The 16,091-nt window shown below is 40.7% G+C and overlaps 1 protein-coding gene across 5 annotated transcripts in view; it reads right to left on the minus strand.

Annotated features, from left to right (window-relative positions):
* LOC120572793 (zinc finger protein 239-like) overlaps positions 1-16,091 on the minus strand; it is an 89,676-nt gene that overhangs the window by 33,681 nt on the left and 39,904 nt on the right. For 2 of the 5 annotated variants that reach the window (XM_039822235.1, XM_039822236.1), the window contains exons 2-3: positions 6,983-7,135; positions 4,412-4,608 (exon numbers count right to left, since the gene is read on the minus strand). In XM_039822235.1, the coding sequence (XP_039678169.1) occupies positions 4,412-4,608; positions 6,983-7,075 (290 nt within the window). In that variant the 5' untranslated portion in view covers positions 7,076-7,135. Of the gene's footprint in view, positions 1-4,411; positions 4,609-6,982; positions 7,136-8,181; positions 8,434-9,843; positions 10,078-16,091 lie in introns of those variants that run through there. The other 3 variants (XM_039822234.1, XM_039822238.1, XM_039822237.1) reach the window with 3 other exon arrangements.

Consider the following 16,091-nt stretch of genomic DNA (forward strand, 5'->3'; position numbering starts at 1 on the left):
CTGTTTTTGTCCTTTTAACTATTTTCTCTTCCAACTTTTTTTTAAATCATTTACACGCCTTACTTATATATCTTCTATCCTATAGATATGGCTACAATTAAACTGGACCACAGCAGTAAAAACTTTGTTTATTCAAGGGAACAACTGTTTGGACTAAAGGACAATGGGACACGCCGGCATGTTGCACCCCATCCCAGAGGAAATGAGGCGTAACTACCGTGGATGCTTGAGCCGTCTATTCCTTTGTGTGTGATGGGGAATGTAAACTCACTGGCCAACAAGACGGATGAGCTAGGTGCCCTAGTGAAGACCGGGAACCCAAGCTAAGTGGCAAGCAGAAAGGTGGGGTCCTCGCGCTGTTCATCAACAATAGATAGATACATTTCTGGGATTCTTCAGTCTGGAGTAATCTCTTTCCTTCACTCACCTCCTCCTTCTTCTTCCTCTTGCTCCCTCGCTCCTCTGAGTCTCCCAAGGCCTCACTGATAACTTTCCTCTTGCCCTCCTTTTTTTCCTCCTTCTCCTTGTGTTTCTGCATGTACTCTGCGATATGGTCGGGGCAGTCCAGGTTGTCTTGTGGCTCCCATGTGTTATCCTCACTGGAAAGATGAGTGCAGACAGAAGAAAATCTCCTCAGGCTTTGTTTTTAGGTAATACATTCTCACTCTAATTGCTAATTTGTGTTATTCCTTTTTTCTATTGCCATTTTGGAAGATTATTTGCAGGTCTGCAACTTAGTGTCAAAATAACAAACGTTCAACTTTGAGGGCATGATACAATGCCGAAATTTATGCTATAGATTATTTGCAATTGAACGAGATATATATATATATATATATATATATATATATATATATATATATATATATATATATATATATATATATATATATATATGCAGTACAGGCTAAAAGTTTGGACACACCTTCTCATTCAATGCGTTTTCTTTATTTTCATGACTATTTACATTGTAGATTCTCACTGAAGGCATCAAAACTATGAATGAACACATATGGAATTATGTACTTAACAAAAAAGTGTGAAATAACTGAAAACATGTCTTATATTTTAGATTCCTCAAAGTAGCCACCCTTTGCTTTATTTGATAGCGCTGCAAACCCTTGGTGTTCTCTCAATGAGCTTCATGAGGTAGTCACCTGAAATGGTTTTCACTTCACAGGTGTGCCTTTTCAGGGTTAATTAGTGGAATTTTTTCCCTTATTAATGGGGTTGGGACCATCAGTTGTGTTGTGCAGAAGTCAGGTTGATACTAGGGCTGCAGCTATCGATTATTTTAGTAATCGAATATTCTACCAATTATTCCATCGATTAATCAAGTAATGGGATAAGAAATACTTAGTAAGAAATACTTAGTAAACAGCAATAGTAAATATTTATTATTGCTGTTTACTTAAAAAAAGGAAGCCTGTCGCTCGTCTATATACAAAAGACAGGTTTCCTTTTTTAGAAAAAGCAACATTTTTATTGCCAAATTCCAAGACCATTAAAAAAAAAAAAAAACACAATAGTACATTTTTGGTGGCCCAAATGTTAATATTTTTCACCCCATTCCCCTTCTTGCCTCTGGCTCTTTGCACTGGATATGCAAAAGAGCTGTTCACTGACCAGAGGGTTTACAGCAGGGCTACTCAACTACACTGTTCTGGGGGACACATTTTCAGAAGCCTAATACAAAGTAGGAGCATAGATATATCTATGGTGAGGAGAAAGAATAAAGAATGCATGATGACGTCATTCACGTGCATATTAAGTAGCCATGCTGGGGGGAGGAGCCGGTTTGTCTCCGGCAGCAGCTACATTTCCAAAGATTAGAAGCAAACTAATAATTAGTTAGACTACAAACCGAAAGCTTTTGTTTTAGCTTATTGGTAAAACATCGCTTTTAGCAGAGTAGCATGCTGTAGGCTAGTTGTGTAAACAGCGCGGTGGACGAGAGCAGCAGACGTTAGCTACCTTGTGTCGGGTTGGCTCCGTGGAATGGATGAGTACACTGGATGTTTGTTACAGAGATGATGTAGCAGCATGTTTGCAGTTTAAAATGATCGCAAACTTTCTGTCGTTTTCTCTCGCCTGTCTCTTCTCTTAGACCCTCGCTATTTCCGTCTTCCTTCCTGTAATCTGGGCCGTCAGTCTTGTGTTTATATACTGTCCATGCTTGTGTCCGCAGAAGTGCAAACCTCTTGTGTGCTAGTAATAATCCTCCGTGCGGAAATACAGTATGCCGTACAACCTTAATTACACTGATTTAACGAAGCTTCGAGGCAAAGAATTTTGCTTCAAGGATTTTTTGTAATCCAATTATTCGAGGAATCGTTTCAGCCCTAGTTGATACACAGCCGACAGCCCTATTGGACAACTGTTAGAATTCATATTATGGCAAGAACCAATCAGCTATGTAAAGAGAAACGAGTGGCCATCATTACTTTAACAAATGAAGGTCAGTCAGTCCTGAAAATTGCTTTTGACTTTGAATGTGTCCCCAAGTGCAGTCGCAAAAACCATCAAGCACTACAACGAAACTGGCTCACATGAGGACTGCCCCAGGAAAGGAAGACCAAGAGTCACCTCTGCTGCTGTTCATTCGAGTCACCAGCCTCAGAAATCGCAAGTTAACAGCAGCTCAGATTAGAGACCAGATGAATGCCACACAGAGTTCTAGCAGCAGACACATCTCTAGAACAACTGTTAAGAGGAGACTGCATGAATCAAGCCTTCATGGTCAAGTAGCTGCTAGGAAACCACTGCCAAGGAGAGGCAACAAGCAGAAGAGATTTGTTTGGGCCAAGAAACACAAGGAATGGCCATTAGACCAGTGGAAATCTGTGCTTTGGTCTGATGAGTCCAAATTTGAGATCTTTGGTTCCAACCGCCGTGTCTTTGTGCGATGCAGAAAAGGTGAACGGATGGATTCTACATGCCTGGATCCCACCGTGAAGCATGGAGGAGGAGGTGTGATGGTGTGGGGGTGCTTTGCTGGTGACACTGTTGGGGATTTATTCCAAATTGAAGGCATACTGAACCAGCATGGCTACCACAGCATCCTGCAGCGACATGCCATCCCATCCGGTTTGCCTTTAGTTGGACCATAATTTATTTTTCAACAGGACAATGACCCCAAACACACCTCCAGGCTGTGTAAGGGCTATTTGATCAAGAAGGAGACTGATGGAGTGCTGCGCCAGATGACCTGGCCTCCACGGTCACCGGACCTGAACCCAATCAAGATGGTTTGGGGTGAGCTGGACCGCAGAGTGAAGGCAAAAGGGCCAACAAGTGCTAAGCATCTCTGGGAACTCCTTCAAGACTGTTGGAAAACCATTTCAGGTGACTACCTCTTGAAGCTAATCAAGAGAATGTCAAGAGTGTGCAAAGCAGTAATCAGAGCAAAGGGTGGCTACTTTGAGGAATCTAAAATATAAGACGTTTTCAGTTATTTCACACTTTTTTGTTAAGTACATAATTCCACATGTGTTCAGTCATAGTTTTGATGCCTTCAGTGAGAATCTACGATGTAAATAGTCATGAAAATAAAGGAAACGCATTGAAGGAGAAGGTGTGTCCAAACTTTTGGCCTGTACTGTATATATATTTAACCTTTATTTATGTGTATAATGTGTATATATATATATATATATATGTCTGTAGTATTCTCTCTACTACTGCAGTACTTTTACAGGGATGTATTTACATCTAGTACCATAATGAAACATGTATCACCTATTTTTGTACTACAATATTTAATGATGAATGATGACACTGTGAAACTATGGATAGCTTGTGTGTGGTTGATCTAAAGTAACGTTTCAATGGTATTTCACAATCAGTTTTTTGATCCAATGATTTTGCAAGTGCAAGATTTCTTTAAAGATATGAATGCACAATGTAATGTTTTGAACATTGGACAGCCTGTGTTACAAGTGAAAATTGGAGTTTTGTGTCTAGAGTTTTGAAAAATGAAATCAAGGTTCTGAAATTAGTAGCAAAGTGATTGTAAACACTGTAATTTATGTTCACAATACATGTTGGCCATCATTGATGTATGCCAAAAGAAAAAGACAGAAACCTGTTTTTCAAAATGCAATCACTTGACACTCTGAGCAGTGTTTGGAAGATTTATTGACTTTGAGACTCAGAAATCCCCCCAGAACCTGAAACTTTTAATATTCAGGCTGTTCAATATTCATTATCTGTTATATCTGTTTATATTCATTGGTCCAGACTGAATGTTGCCATTACATTTTCTAAAGACCTTGCTGTTCTCCATTAGAATGACTCAGATTTTTTAATTCAACTGTTAAGTTGTTTTAGTTGTTTGCTCACTCCCCAAAACACAAAAGGACACAATCAGGACCAAGAACACCAGGTATTAATATTATAGACTCATACTTACTCTGAGAACCCCTTCCATTTCAGCAGAAACTCTACTCTTCCCTTCACCACTCTGCGGTCCAAAACCTCCTGCACCACACATTCCTCCTCCTCCTCCTCCTCCTCAGGAGATGCTGCAGGCTGCTCCTCCTCCTCCTCCTCATCCTTCTTGCCCTTCTTTCCTGCTACGGTCGCCAGCTTGACGTCTGCTGAGGGCTGCTTTGGTAGACCCAAGGGGGAAACATGCAGAGATAACGATACAAGGGTTAGAAGAACTAATGGGAGGTGGGAGTGAATTATAGTTGACCATGTTTGTGTGTGTGTGTGTGTGTGTGTGTGTGTGTGTGTGTGTGTGTGTGTGTGTGTGTGTGTGTGTGTCTCAAAGCTGAGCCCTGCTCTCTGTCAACATGCAGATGGCGTTTCTTCTATTGGGGTGAAAATGTTCCACCTGAATAAGTTCCTTCCTGAGACTATTTATCAGAGCCAAAATAGTTGCGTCCAGAGCTTAGCGCCGCCCAAGACGATTATGATTGGTTTAAAGAAATGCAAACAAGCCAGAGAGTTTTTTCTCCTATCCCCGAATGTCTGTGTGGAGGAGCCAGACCTTACTCCGCAGTGCTGTGGAGATAGGTCTGGCAATGCGAGACTACAAGTACAGTAACATGCAGCTGTTTGCCTTTAACTATACCGATATGGCTGTTAGCACGACAGACAAAGGACAAAACCTATATCAAATCCCTGATAAAAAATACACCCAAAAGCTGAGAATGGTTAGAATGGCAGGGGGCCTTAAGGGAACGGTAACGGAGAGTTCAAGGTCAAGGTAACTTTATTGTCCCCGAGGGGCAATTATTTATACAGCCAGCACACACCTAAAGACAAGACAAACAACAATACAGCGAGTAGGGTGAGTGCCGCTGTGAGGAAGAGAGAGAGGAAAAAGACATAGCAAAGATGATGTAAAGTGAGTTCAAAGTGAACAATAAAAGAACAAACTAGAGCTTCTCAAGACAGAGTGGCTTTATCTGTTGTCAATACCGCCGGTAAAGTGAATGGTGTCACCCCGGAAAAACATGGGCTTAACCCTTAGCACAGTGTTTCCATTTCAGCTCAGTGGGAGAGTCTTTACTGTGTTCTGTGACAATGCTGATGGCAGACGCTTCGCAGCCCAGCGGTCTCAGCAGCTGAGCAGACAGAGAGCAGAGAGGGCGACTCAGCAGTCTGCTAACTTGTTGCTCTCTCTAATATAACCAATATAAGCTGCTCTGGTTAGGATACAGAACGTGCATGCAGGCTGAAACTCAACCGTGCAGTTTTGTCGTTCAAAATCTTTCGATCCGGTGCCAATTTCGATACCTCAGTTTCAATGCTGGTTCCTAACGATACTTTTTTCGATACCATATGTTTTAAAATCCATTTCAACATCAACAAAAATACATTAAACACAAAGCTTTTATTTTCCACCTTAATTGTGAATCAAAACAGGTATCAAATTTTAAAATTCTGGTAACACTCCTCACTCAGAGTAACCGGTGGCTGTTTGTCTAGTAAGAGGAAGTGTAACGTCAACAGCACAGCGACCGCTTTCGGCTCGCCATTACATCGCAGCAAACGCCGTCTGCGTGAAGTTATGAAAAACTGTAACCACACCTGAAACCAACCGTGACTCTCTGTGACTTCAACATAACTGCAGACAGTTTACTCCATCCGCACCTCTCCGTGTGTGTGTGTGTCTCGGTTGGAGCTCCGCTCTGTGTCAATATGCAAAGGACAGATAAGCTTGCGCTTACGCGTTCAGATGCTTTTGGAACAAAAATTTGGCACAGAAAGATAAATCATTTTTCGATACTCATAGGATTTTTTTCGATACCATAAAAGTATCAACGTTCGGTACCCAGCCCTATTCGCAGCCCAGCGGTCTCAGCAGCTGAGCAGACACAGAGCAGAGAGGGCGACTCAGCAGTCTGCTAACTTGTTGCTCTCTCTAATATAACCAATATAAGCTGCTCTGGTTAGGTTACAGAACGTGCATGCAGGCTGAAACTCCATGTGGGGTTTTGTCAGGATTAAGCTATAAGCAGAAGGAAACTCTGCTAGCTGCTAGGCTAATGTGCAATGGTAAACACTGCAGCGTTAACGTTAATGTGTCCACGTCCACCTCAGCTCAACGGACCGTCCATCCTCATGTGCAAAGCTGAAGGGACGAGCAACGTAAAAAAATATTCTCTCTCCATAACCTCCTGAATGTAGGTAAGAAGACAGTCGATGAGGAGAACTACACAATGATTATTACTTTCATTATATTTCATATCACATCATATCTGTTCTCCTGGAACTTAGGCGAGCAAAAAGTAAAAAAAAAAAAATATATATATATATATATATTTATATATATATATATACATACTGTGATGGCAGTGATGCGGTTACCATCCCAGTCCTAATGGTAACTTATCTGCCTCTGCTTTCATGAAACCAAGTCAAGGCTTAATACATCCAGGATACCTGGGAAATCCTGGTCTAATCCACTATCTAGGTTTGGTGTTATAGCCCTCTGTTACTTTAGAGTGGTTGTTGTGTCCTGAACACTGACCTGAACATGGCTGCTATCAGAGTCCCAGTCTGCTGCTGGTCTTCTGGGGACCTCGGTGCTCCGCTGCTCCTGGTTCTGGTTGTCCTCTTCCATTCCTCTCTGGTCCTGAGATCCAGCAGATCTCCACTGGGGCTGCTGGACTCACTCTGGATTCTGTTCAGGACAAATCAAAGCCCCCAGAGATATTCAGGAGCTGCTGTCTCCTCTCGTTTTCCTCCCATCCACACACAACTAAAACAACAGGCTGACAACTCAAAGCAGCGGCTGGAAAACTGGTCCATCTCCTTCCTAGCTACAACATGAACTCAGAGTAGTTTGGAGAAAACAGCATTATATTAAACTGGGAATAAATCTAAAAGGTAAAAACAAACACTACCATAATGCTGGCTTTTTGGTGTCTACCCTTCACAATAAAAGCCCAGCTTAAATTCACTCAGAGCATTTCACTAACAGGAAACTCAATAAAAAGGGATTCTGCCGACACTAGATATCAAACCAAAGCTACCCACTATATCTGATTAATGTGCTGCGAGCTGTAAGTTCACCACTTCTACAGAAGGCCAAAGATGACATCATCTCGGAGACAGCTGTCTTCCTGTCTCACTCAGACTACGTTGTTTAGGTGTGCTAACTTACACTAACAACTTTACTGTCATCCAAATACCTCCACTAGGAATAGTCCGGTTGGTTTGGGACGGTGTGAAAGCTCATCTGAACTCGGGTGCAGATCAAACACCAGAACTCTGGTCCGCTTGAAAATGGGGGTCCAGGTTCAGGTGGGAACACGATGCGACCCAAACACAGGAAGTGGGCCAAAAACAGAGCATTTACTAGTCTGCACTTTCAACCTTTCACACAGTTGACAGACTTAAATATCTAGTTTAAGGGATGGGAACTTTCAGATCCATATGTAATGCGTGTGCAGGTTAGTTCCAACAAATGGGAATGTCTGAAACTCGTTTCTCAGCACGCAAATTATTCAATTCATAGATTTAAAATGCATTTGTCTATTCTAGAGAGTCAGCTTGCAGTAAGATTACCTCTCATTCGCTAACAGCTAGCCAATGAGAGCCTGGCTATCAGTATCAGCTGACAGAGGAGGTAGCAGTTCATTTTCACATTCACGACATAACAAACACATATGGACCTAACATATTTTTTTAAAATTAAAATAAAAACGGTTGTGTGTGGCAGGGCACCTTTAAGCCAAAGAATGGACCAAACCGGTAAACTGAATTTCACCACTAGGTGTCCCACTTGTCTCAGCCGAGTGAGACTGGTGATAAATGTCCATAATGAGAGTGTGAGGACTCCAGTCCACATGGTGGCGGTAATGTGCCTCTAAGCCAGGACTTTTTTAACCTGCAGTGAGCCTCCTACTGGAACCTCTTTGGTTTAACACACACTCAGCTTCACATCTGAAATCTTTCCATATCAGCAGTGCAGTTTTAGTTTTCTTTGAGACTAACTCTACCATATATCATCTTGTTACTGCAGAAACACATGATACTAGTTTGTAGTTAACAAACACAACTTGAGCTGTTTCCCCTCACACTGCTACGGTGGCCGAGACGGTTCAACACAAATACACAAAAGCTACAAACCCTTTTACATGGCTTTAAATCCAGTGTAAATATTCAATCCACAGTCTGAATTCGATTTATTGACTTATTTTATTTCCCAGTAGTAAGCAGGAAGTAAGGTCATGGTTAAAATTCTGGGTGTATTTCATTCAGACCAACCGTGTATGATCGTGAACATAGACCGTGGATGTGTGTATGGATGACATATTACGCCCCTAACACTGGAATAGGCAGCATGTTGAAGGTAACACAATCAGCATTCACTTTAAACATCTGTTTACCGTAACCATAATCACACACACACACTTTCCAAACCAAGCGTATGGAGGGAATTTGCCGCTGGGAGCTGATCAATAAGCAGATAGATCCGGTTAACAAGTTCCAAGCTCCTGAGCCTCTCCACAGCTCGGTAATAATCATCTGTGTTCAGCTCCGGTCTGTTTGTTTGGATCAGAGGGAAAGTCGGCCACACTTCTGCTCTCAGAAAGAATGAAGCTCCACTACATTTAGAACGGCTTGGCTTTCTCCCATTTTAGAACAAGGTCAACAATGGGAGCAGCTGGCAGACACACACATACTAATACTTTCTACAGACAGACACATACTAATACTTTCTACAGACAGACACATACTAATACTTTCTACATTCTACAGACAGACGCATACTAATACTTTCTACAGACACACACATACTAATACTTTCTACAGACACACACATACTAATACTTTCTACAGACACACACATACTAATACTTTCTACAGACATACTTTCTACAGACACACACATACTAATACTTTCTACAGACACACACATACTAATACTTTCTATCTTTTTCTCTTTGTTAGAGAGAGAGAGAGAGAGAGAGAGAACAAACAAAGGAACGTTTCCCTCCAAAACAAACGGGGGTCGAATGGGAAGCTAACTTCAGCGTCGTTGATGCAACAACACATGAATATGAACTACTAGCTAGCCTGCTACATTACATTACATTACATGTCATTTAGCTGACGCTTTTATCCAAAGAGACTTCCGGTTAAGTACTTTCAACCCGGAGGTGTAAACTCCAGACAACAAGTAGTAAGAGCAAGTCCATTAGCTTTAAATAAGCTAAACTACAAAGAGCCATATGAAAGAGCTAGCTAGCTTCTGCTCAGCTCCGTTAGCATTAAGCAGTCGAATGGGAAGCTAACGCATGCGCAGCTCTGTCTTCTCTTGTCTCTGAGTGCCGTGTAAAAGAGCAGTTCTTAAAGTGTTTAGCTGAGTGTGTGCAGGTTTACCTGGAGCTCTGTCTTCTTCAAACTCACTAATAACAAACAGCACAGCTATCCCGCCGCCAGCCACACATCCCAGTCAAACAACGAGACTTCCGCTTCCTCCCAGTCCGGGTTTTTCAGATTAAAAGTTTAAAATGAAAGAAGGCCGCCGCCTGGAGCTCAGGAGGGAAACAACAGATCCACATTCAGTTCATTAATCAGTTAGTGGTGGACTGGAACTGAGGACATTTACTCAAGTACTGGACTTAACTCCAGGTACTGGTACTTTACTTGAGTATTAAATAATGTACAGCATTTTAATAACTAAAATAATGTAGAAGTATAAGGAGAAATTAAAAAATATAGATTAATTTTGAGCATTTTAATTTATTTTTCCAGCAGACTCCCTTGAATTAAAACAGAAATGTTATTGTGAAGTCCTTGTACGTTATTCTCTGGCGCTACCCGAGCTGGCTATGTCCTCCGGTAAGAGAGTCGCTGCAACCTTCGCTTTTAGTTTAACACATTTATTGATATCCAAATCCAGCAGTGAATAAAGTGGTTGTGGCTTGGAATAGTATGTGTGTGTGTGTGTGTGTGTGTGGTTTTCTGTAAAATAAGGAAAATACAGAATATGTAAATATAACCTGTACATAATTAATGCACATATATACAGATTAATAAGCTATAAAGAACAAATCACTCTGCAATATATATAATTATATGCAATATACATTATTTCTATGCAATAAAAAGTTGTTCACGTAGGCTCATCAGTCCAGCAGGGAGTTTTCCACAGTTATGATTATTAAACACACTTATTTCAAAGCCTTGTCCAAGTCATTCCACACATTCAATTCCTTTTTTCCAGAGTTCATGTTAGTCAACTGAGTAACCGAGTACATTTACTCAAGTACTGTAATTAACTCAAGGTACTTGTACTTTACTTGATTATTAAATATTGTGTACAGCCTTTCTATAATTAAAATAATGTGGACGTATAAGGAGAAATGACAAACTATAGATTAATCTTAAGCATTTTTATTTATATTTCCACCAGACTCTATTTAATTAAAACAGAAATGTTATGATTATTAAATAAACTGATTTCAAAGTGGACAGAAACTAAATAAAACTATCAAAAGCCGTCTTGGTTCATCTTTCCACTGTTCCAACAATCACCACTCTGGTTTGGTTGAAATAAACCCTTAATTCACCCATTTACATGTGGAGATATGCTGGCTCTATACACGCTAAAAGTCCTGATTATTTACATGGAGTCTGGTGGAGATATGCTGGCTCTATACACGTTAAAAGTCCTGATTATTTACATGGAGTCTGGTGGAGATATGCTGGCTCTATACACGCTAAAAGTCCTGATTATTTACATGGAGTCTGGTGGAAATATGCTGGCTCTGCTAACGCTAAAAGTCCTGGTTATTTACATGGAGTCTGGTGGAGATATGCTGGCTCTATACACGCTAAAAGTCCTGATTATTTACATGGAGTCTGGTGGAAATATGCTGGCTCTATGCACGCTAAAAGTCCTGATTATTTACATGGAGTCTGGTGGAGATAAGTTGGCTCTATGCACGCTAAAAGTCCTGATTATTTACATGGAGTCTGGTGGAGATATGCTGGCTCTATGCACGCTAAAAGTCCTGATTATTTACATGGAGTCTGGTGGAGATAAGTTGGCTCTATGCACGCTAAAAGTCCTGATTATTTACATGGAGTCTGGTGGAGATATGCTGGCTCTATACACGCTAAAAGTCCTGATTATTTACATGGAGTCTGGTGGAGTTTGGTGATGGGGATTTCGGGACGGTTTCATGTTAAACTAAAATGATCTTACTCTTTAACTAAAAGCTCTATCTCTGGAGGTAATGTTGTCAGACACTTAGAATAATAATCTGAGTCTGTCAGCACTTTTAGTGGATGGAAACGTTCTCTTGTCAAGGAGTTTAAACACAGAAACGGCAGGAAGGAGAAATCCACCAAATCAAGTCCCAAATAATCAGCATGAGGCCTCGTTTTATTTCATTTATTCTGTTCAGAGAACTGAAGAGGTCCAGAAATCCCTGCAAGTCTGCTGCTACGTCCAGGACTGAGCACAAGCTTCTTTGCATGATTAAGCATTAATTAGTTTCAAAATTAGAAGTTTAAATGAAATCATTGACATTAATTTACAAGTCAGATGAATAAATCAGCTGTTTGCTATTTGACCTGGTCTGTTCCCTGCTGCTCCATCATTCTTTAGTGTTGGCTGGAAAACATCATCATCAGAGTCTTTACTTTCAGTCTGAACACACCTCAACAGATTTAAAACCACATTCAGTCACAATAAAATAAATTAGAAATATGTCTGTAATAATGAGAGCAATTTGTGTACCAATGTACACGAATATCAGAGCAACTGTATCCAAATTAAGGCTTTCCACGCATTACAGGGCGCTAAACACAAATTAACCAAGGTCCGTGTACGTTTTGATAGTTTGTTTTCTCGTTTAAACCACAAAACAAAATAATGAGAAACCAGCTGTTTTTGGTTTGTCGTTTCAAACCAAAAACAAAGAAACGGTAAAAAAAGAGCCGTTCTCCGTGTTTGGTTTCTGAATCCAAAAACGAAAAACGACTAAACCAATTTCAAATAACGGTCCGATTTTGGTTTTTTGAAATTCCTTTTTTCATTTCTCCGTTTGAATAGGCTATCTACATAAAAAAAAAGACATGTTGGCCACGTGACCCGGAAGTAATAGTAAATATAGCCAATAGCTTTTAGAACGGTCATAATATGCAGCACTAACGTTATACCAAAGTAAAGTTAGAAGAAAAAAAATCAATCAATAAATAGGCTTATATAAACCTGGACTGAAAGAAATATGTTAGCAACAGTAGTTTATTACCGTGATTTAATATCGTGCCTATCCACGCATTACCAGTCACGTTTAATGAGCGCATTGTTTGGTTCAATACAGTTGGTAATAGTTAACCTAAGAACTTATTGTGTGTGCAGAGTTGTTACTGTTAGCACTATATTATATAGGGGAGAGCAGGGACAGTTTAAATACTTTTTAATTAAACGTCATTTACAAAGCGATCATATCGCACTGAAAGCTAATTTTTTCTCACTAGAAACCTACACCTGTCCTCTGTCAAATACAGTTGCATTTTCAGCTTCCGTTCAGGAATTATTACAGCAAAAGTGGTGCGTGCGTTATGTTTCATTCATCCCTCCTGGTGGGGACGATTGAAACAGCATAGGGACGAATGAAACATACGGTTTAAGCCATATAAACTTCCCACAACTTCAATATTTTACTACATATCATGAATGGTACTCCCAAAAGTTGTTATTTCAGATAGATTGTTGCTGGGCTTATATGCTATTGTATATCTTACACATCCTTGCCATCACCTTGAAGCGTGTATGAAGCGTTTTTGAAACATCATGCACTGTGGTGATGATTCTGCCATTTTATAGCTAGAACAGTATGTTTTCCCATTTATATCAAGTTTCTATTATGGAAAAATGTGCGTTTCACTAGGTTTTTCGTGGGTTAAGTCACTGCATTCAAATTGTGTACCCTTAAGCGAGCCCATCAGTCTCCATAGGATAACGGAAAACTTCGACCCCCACCTGGTGGGGCCAATTACGGGGGAAACCACATTAAATATTAATTTAATTAGGGGAGAGCCGGGACGATTGAATCGCGGGACAGATGAAACATTCCAGTTTTCTCCGAGTGCAATGATGATAGACAGACTTCCTTAGGTCAACACATTTAATCTCCTATCAGCCAAATATCTTCACAGGCGATAAACAAGTTTTGATGGTCAAAAGTAAACTTCCTTAGCGGTTAGGGTAGTTAAATTTTTTCGATTATTAATGAGTGATTTTCATTTAAAGTTTTGAATACATGCTTATTCGGTAGACTATTTAGTGTTCTCCACAATCCCAGACTTTCATATTGCATGCTTGTTTATATGCAAAACAAGTTATAATGGCATATGTCTATGTCGGAAAGGTTGAGCTGTTTCAACTGTCCCCGACCTGGCTGTAACTCCATGTATTTTAGGTAAATGCACAAATATCTGTGTTTATACAATAATTCATGGAGGGGATGGAAAAGCAGTTTTAGAAAGATGAAAATATTTTTGTGCGGCCCCACATGGGTAGGGGTCGAGTTTTCCGTTATCCTATGGAGACTGATGGGCCGTGGGTGGGTTAAGGGCACTTATTTGAATGCAGTGACTTAACCCATGCGTAAAACCTAGTGAAACGACATTTTCCACAATAGAAACTTGATATAAATGGGAAAACGTACTGTTCTAGCTATAAAAATGACAGAATCATCACCGACAGTGCATGATATTTCAAAAACGCTTCATAGACGCCGGCAGGACGGGCAATGAGTTGTTAACAGATATTCCGGCGTAGGCTATAGCCCAGCAACAATCTATCTAAAATAACACCTTTTGGGAGTACCATTCAAAAATTAGCTTTCAGTGCGATATGATCGCTTTGTAAATGACGTTTAATTAAAAAGTATTTTAACTGTCCCTGCTCTCCCCTATATAATATAGTGCTAACAGTAACAACTCTGCACACACAATAAGTTCTTAGGTTAACTATTACCAACCGAGGTATTCCGAATGAAAACGACTGTCAGCCATCTTGAAGCTTCGCTAAACAGGCTCTCGGTTTTCAGCAGAAAACATTTACAACAATTATGTGCATTCAAACTACCGGACGTGTGTACCACCGGGATACATCGGTACAGATCGGAGAATATGCAGGAAACGTTATTACAGACGCAATACTCGGCACACTACGTGAGCTTCGCCTGCACGGAGACCAGCGGTGTCGCTCAATGCCGCTAGCCGGCTAGGGGACATCCTCATCGGCTAGGTTTAAAGCTAACGCTAGCTGTCCACCTGTCCCATCCATCCTGCTTGCAAGTGTCTGCTCATTAAACAAGCTGCACTACATCCTCCTTCAACAAAACTCCCAACATGAGTTCAGAGACTGCTGTGTTTTTGTGGAAATATGCCTGAACAACAGTGTACCGGCACCGGGACTATCCAGCTACCAGGCTGCTCTCGTTGGCCCGTGGAGGTGGGCTGTGTTAAATGGACTGGTGTAGAAATAAAATCCAACTAGCTACTGCTAACTGCTGGTGGAGCTTGTGACTGTTAAATGCCGACCATTCAACATTCCACGCTAATTCACGGCTGTGTTTATACTCTGTGTTTAGCTACACCAATGCTAGTATGCGTTAGCTGAACTTTACGGGTCCTGCTTGCAAGTGTCCGCTCATTTAGACCACAAACTGGACTACATCCAACTTCAACGAAACTCCCAACGTGAGTTCAGAGACTGCTGTGTTTTTTGTTGTTGTGGAAACCTGCCTGAATAGTGTACTGGACTGTCCAGCTACCAGGCCTGCTAGCCCTCCGAGCTAGAGATGCTCTGTCGCCGGGTAAAAGAGGTGGGCTGTGTTAACACCGAGTGGTGCAGAAATGTGGTGATTTGTATCCATTTAACTGCTAACTGCTGGTGGAGTTTGTGACTGTTAAATGCCGACCATTCTACATTACACACTAATTCACGGCTGCGTTTATGCTCGGTATTTACAGCCCACCAAGCGCTAATGCTAGTATGTGTTAGCTGAACTTTACGGAGCCTATAAAGTGTGTGTACTAAATGTAGCCTGTTTCGTATGTCGTTTTTATATAATGTCGTTTTTATATATTTTAAATGTGTAACACCACTTGAGTCACGATGAAACGTTTCGTGTATATGGTTGAAATGACAATAAAACACGCTTGAGTTGAGTTGAATGCCTCGGTCTGTCTGTCAAGCAGTAGGCGTGGCTTGGGAGTGGACTCAAAGCAACGAAGCAGGTGCATTCTGGGATTTGGTGTTTTTCATCCATATAAGACCAAAACACATTTTCTGGCTTTTCTCGGCCTAGAAGGCACCAATTTAAATTTTTTTTTTCACATTTCTACTACATAAGTGACCCAATTTAAAGATACATTCAACTTTCCAGCGGTGAAATATTCCTTTAATGTAGATAGCCTATTCAAACGGAGAAATGAAAAAAGGAATTTCAAAAAAAAAAAAATCGGACCGTTATTTGAATTTGGTTTAGTCGTTTTTCGTTTTTGGATTCAGAAACCAAAAACGGAGAACGGCTCTTTTTTTACCGTTTCTTTGTTTTTGGTTTGAAACGACAAACCAAAAACAGCTGGTTTCTCATTATTTT

This window comes from Perca fluviatilis, chromosome 14 (genome assembly GCF_010015445.1).
Source record: "Perca fluviatilis chromosome 14, GENO_Pfluv_1.0, whole genome shotgun sequence".
In the NCBI taxonomy this organism is placed as follows: Eukaryota; Metazoa; Chordata; class Actinopteri; order Perciformes; family Percidae; genus Perca; species Perca fluviatilis.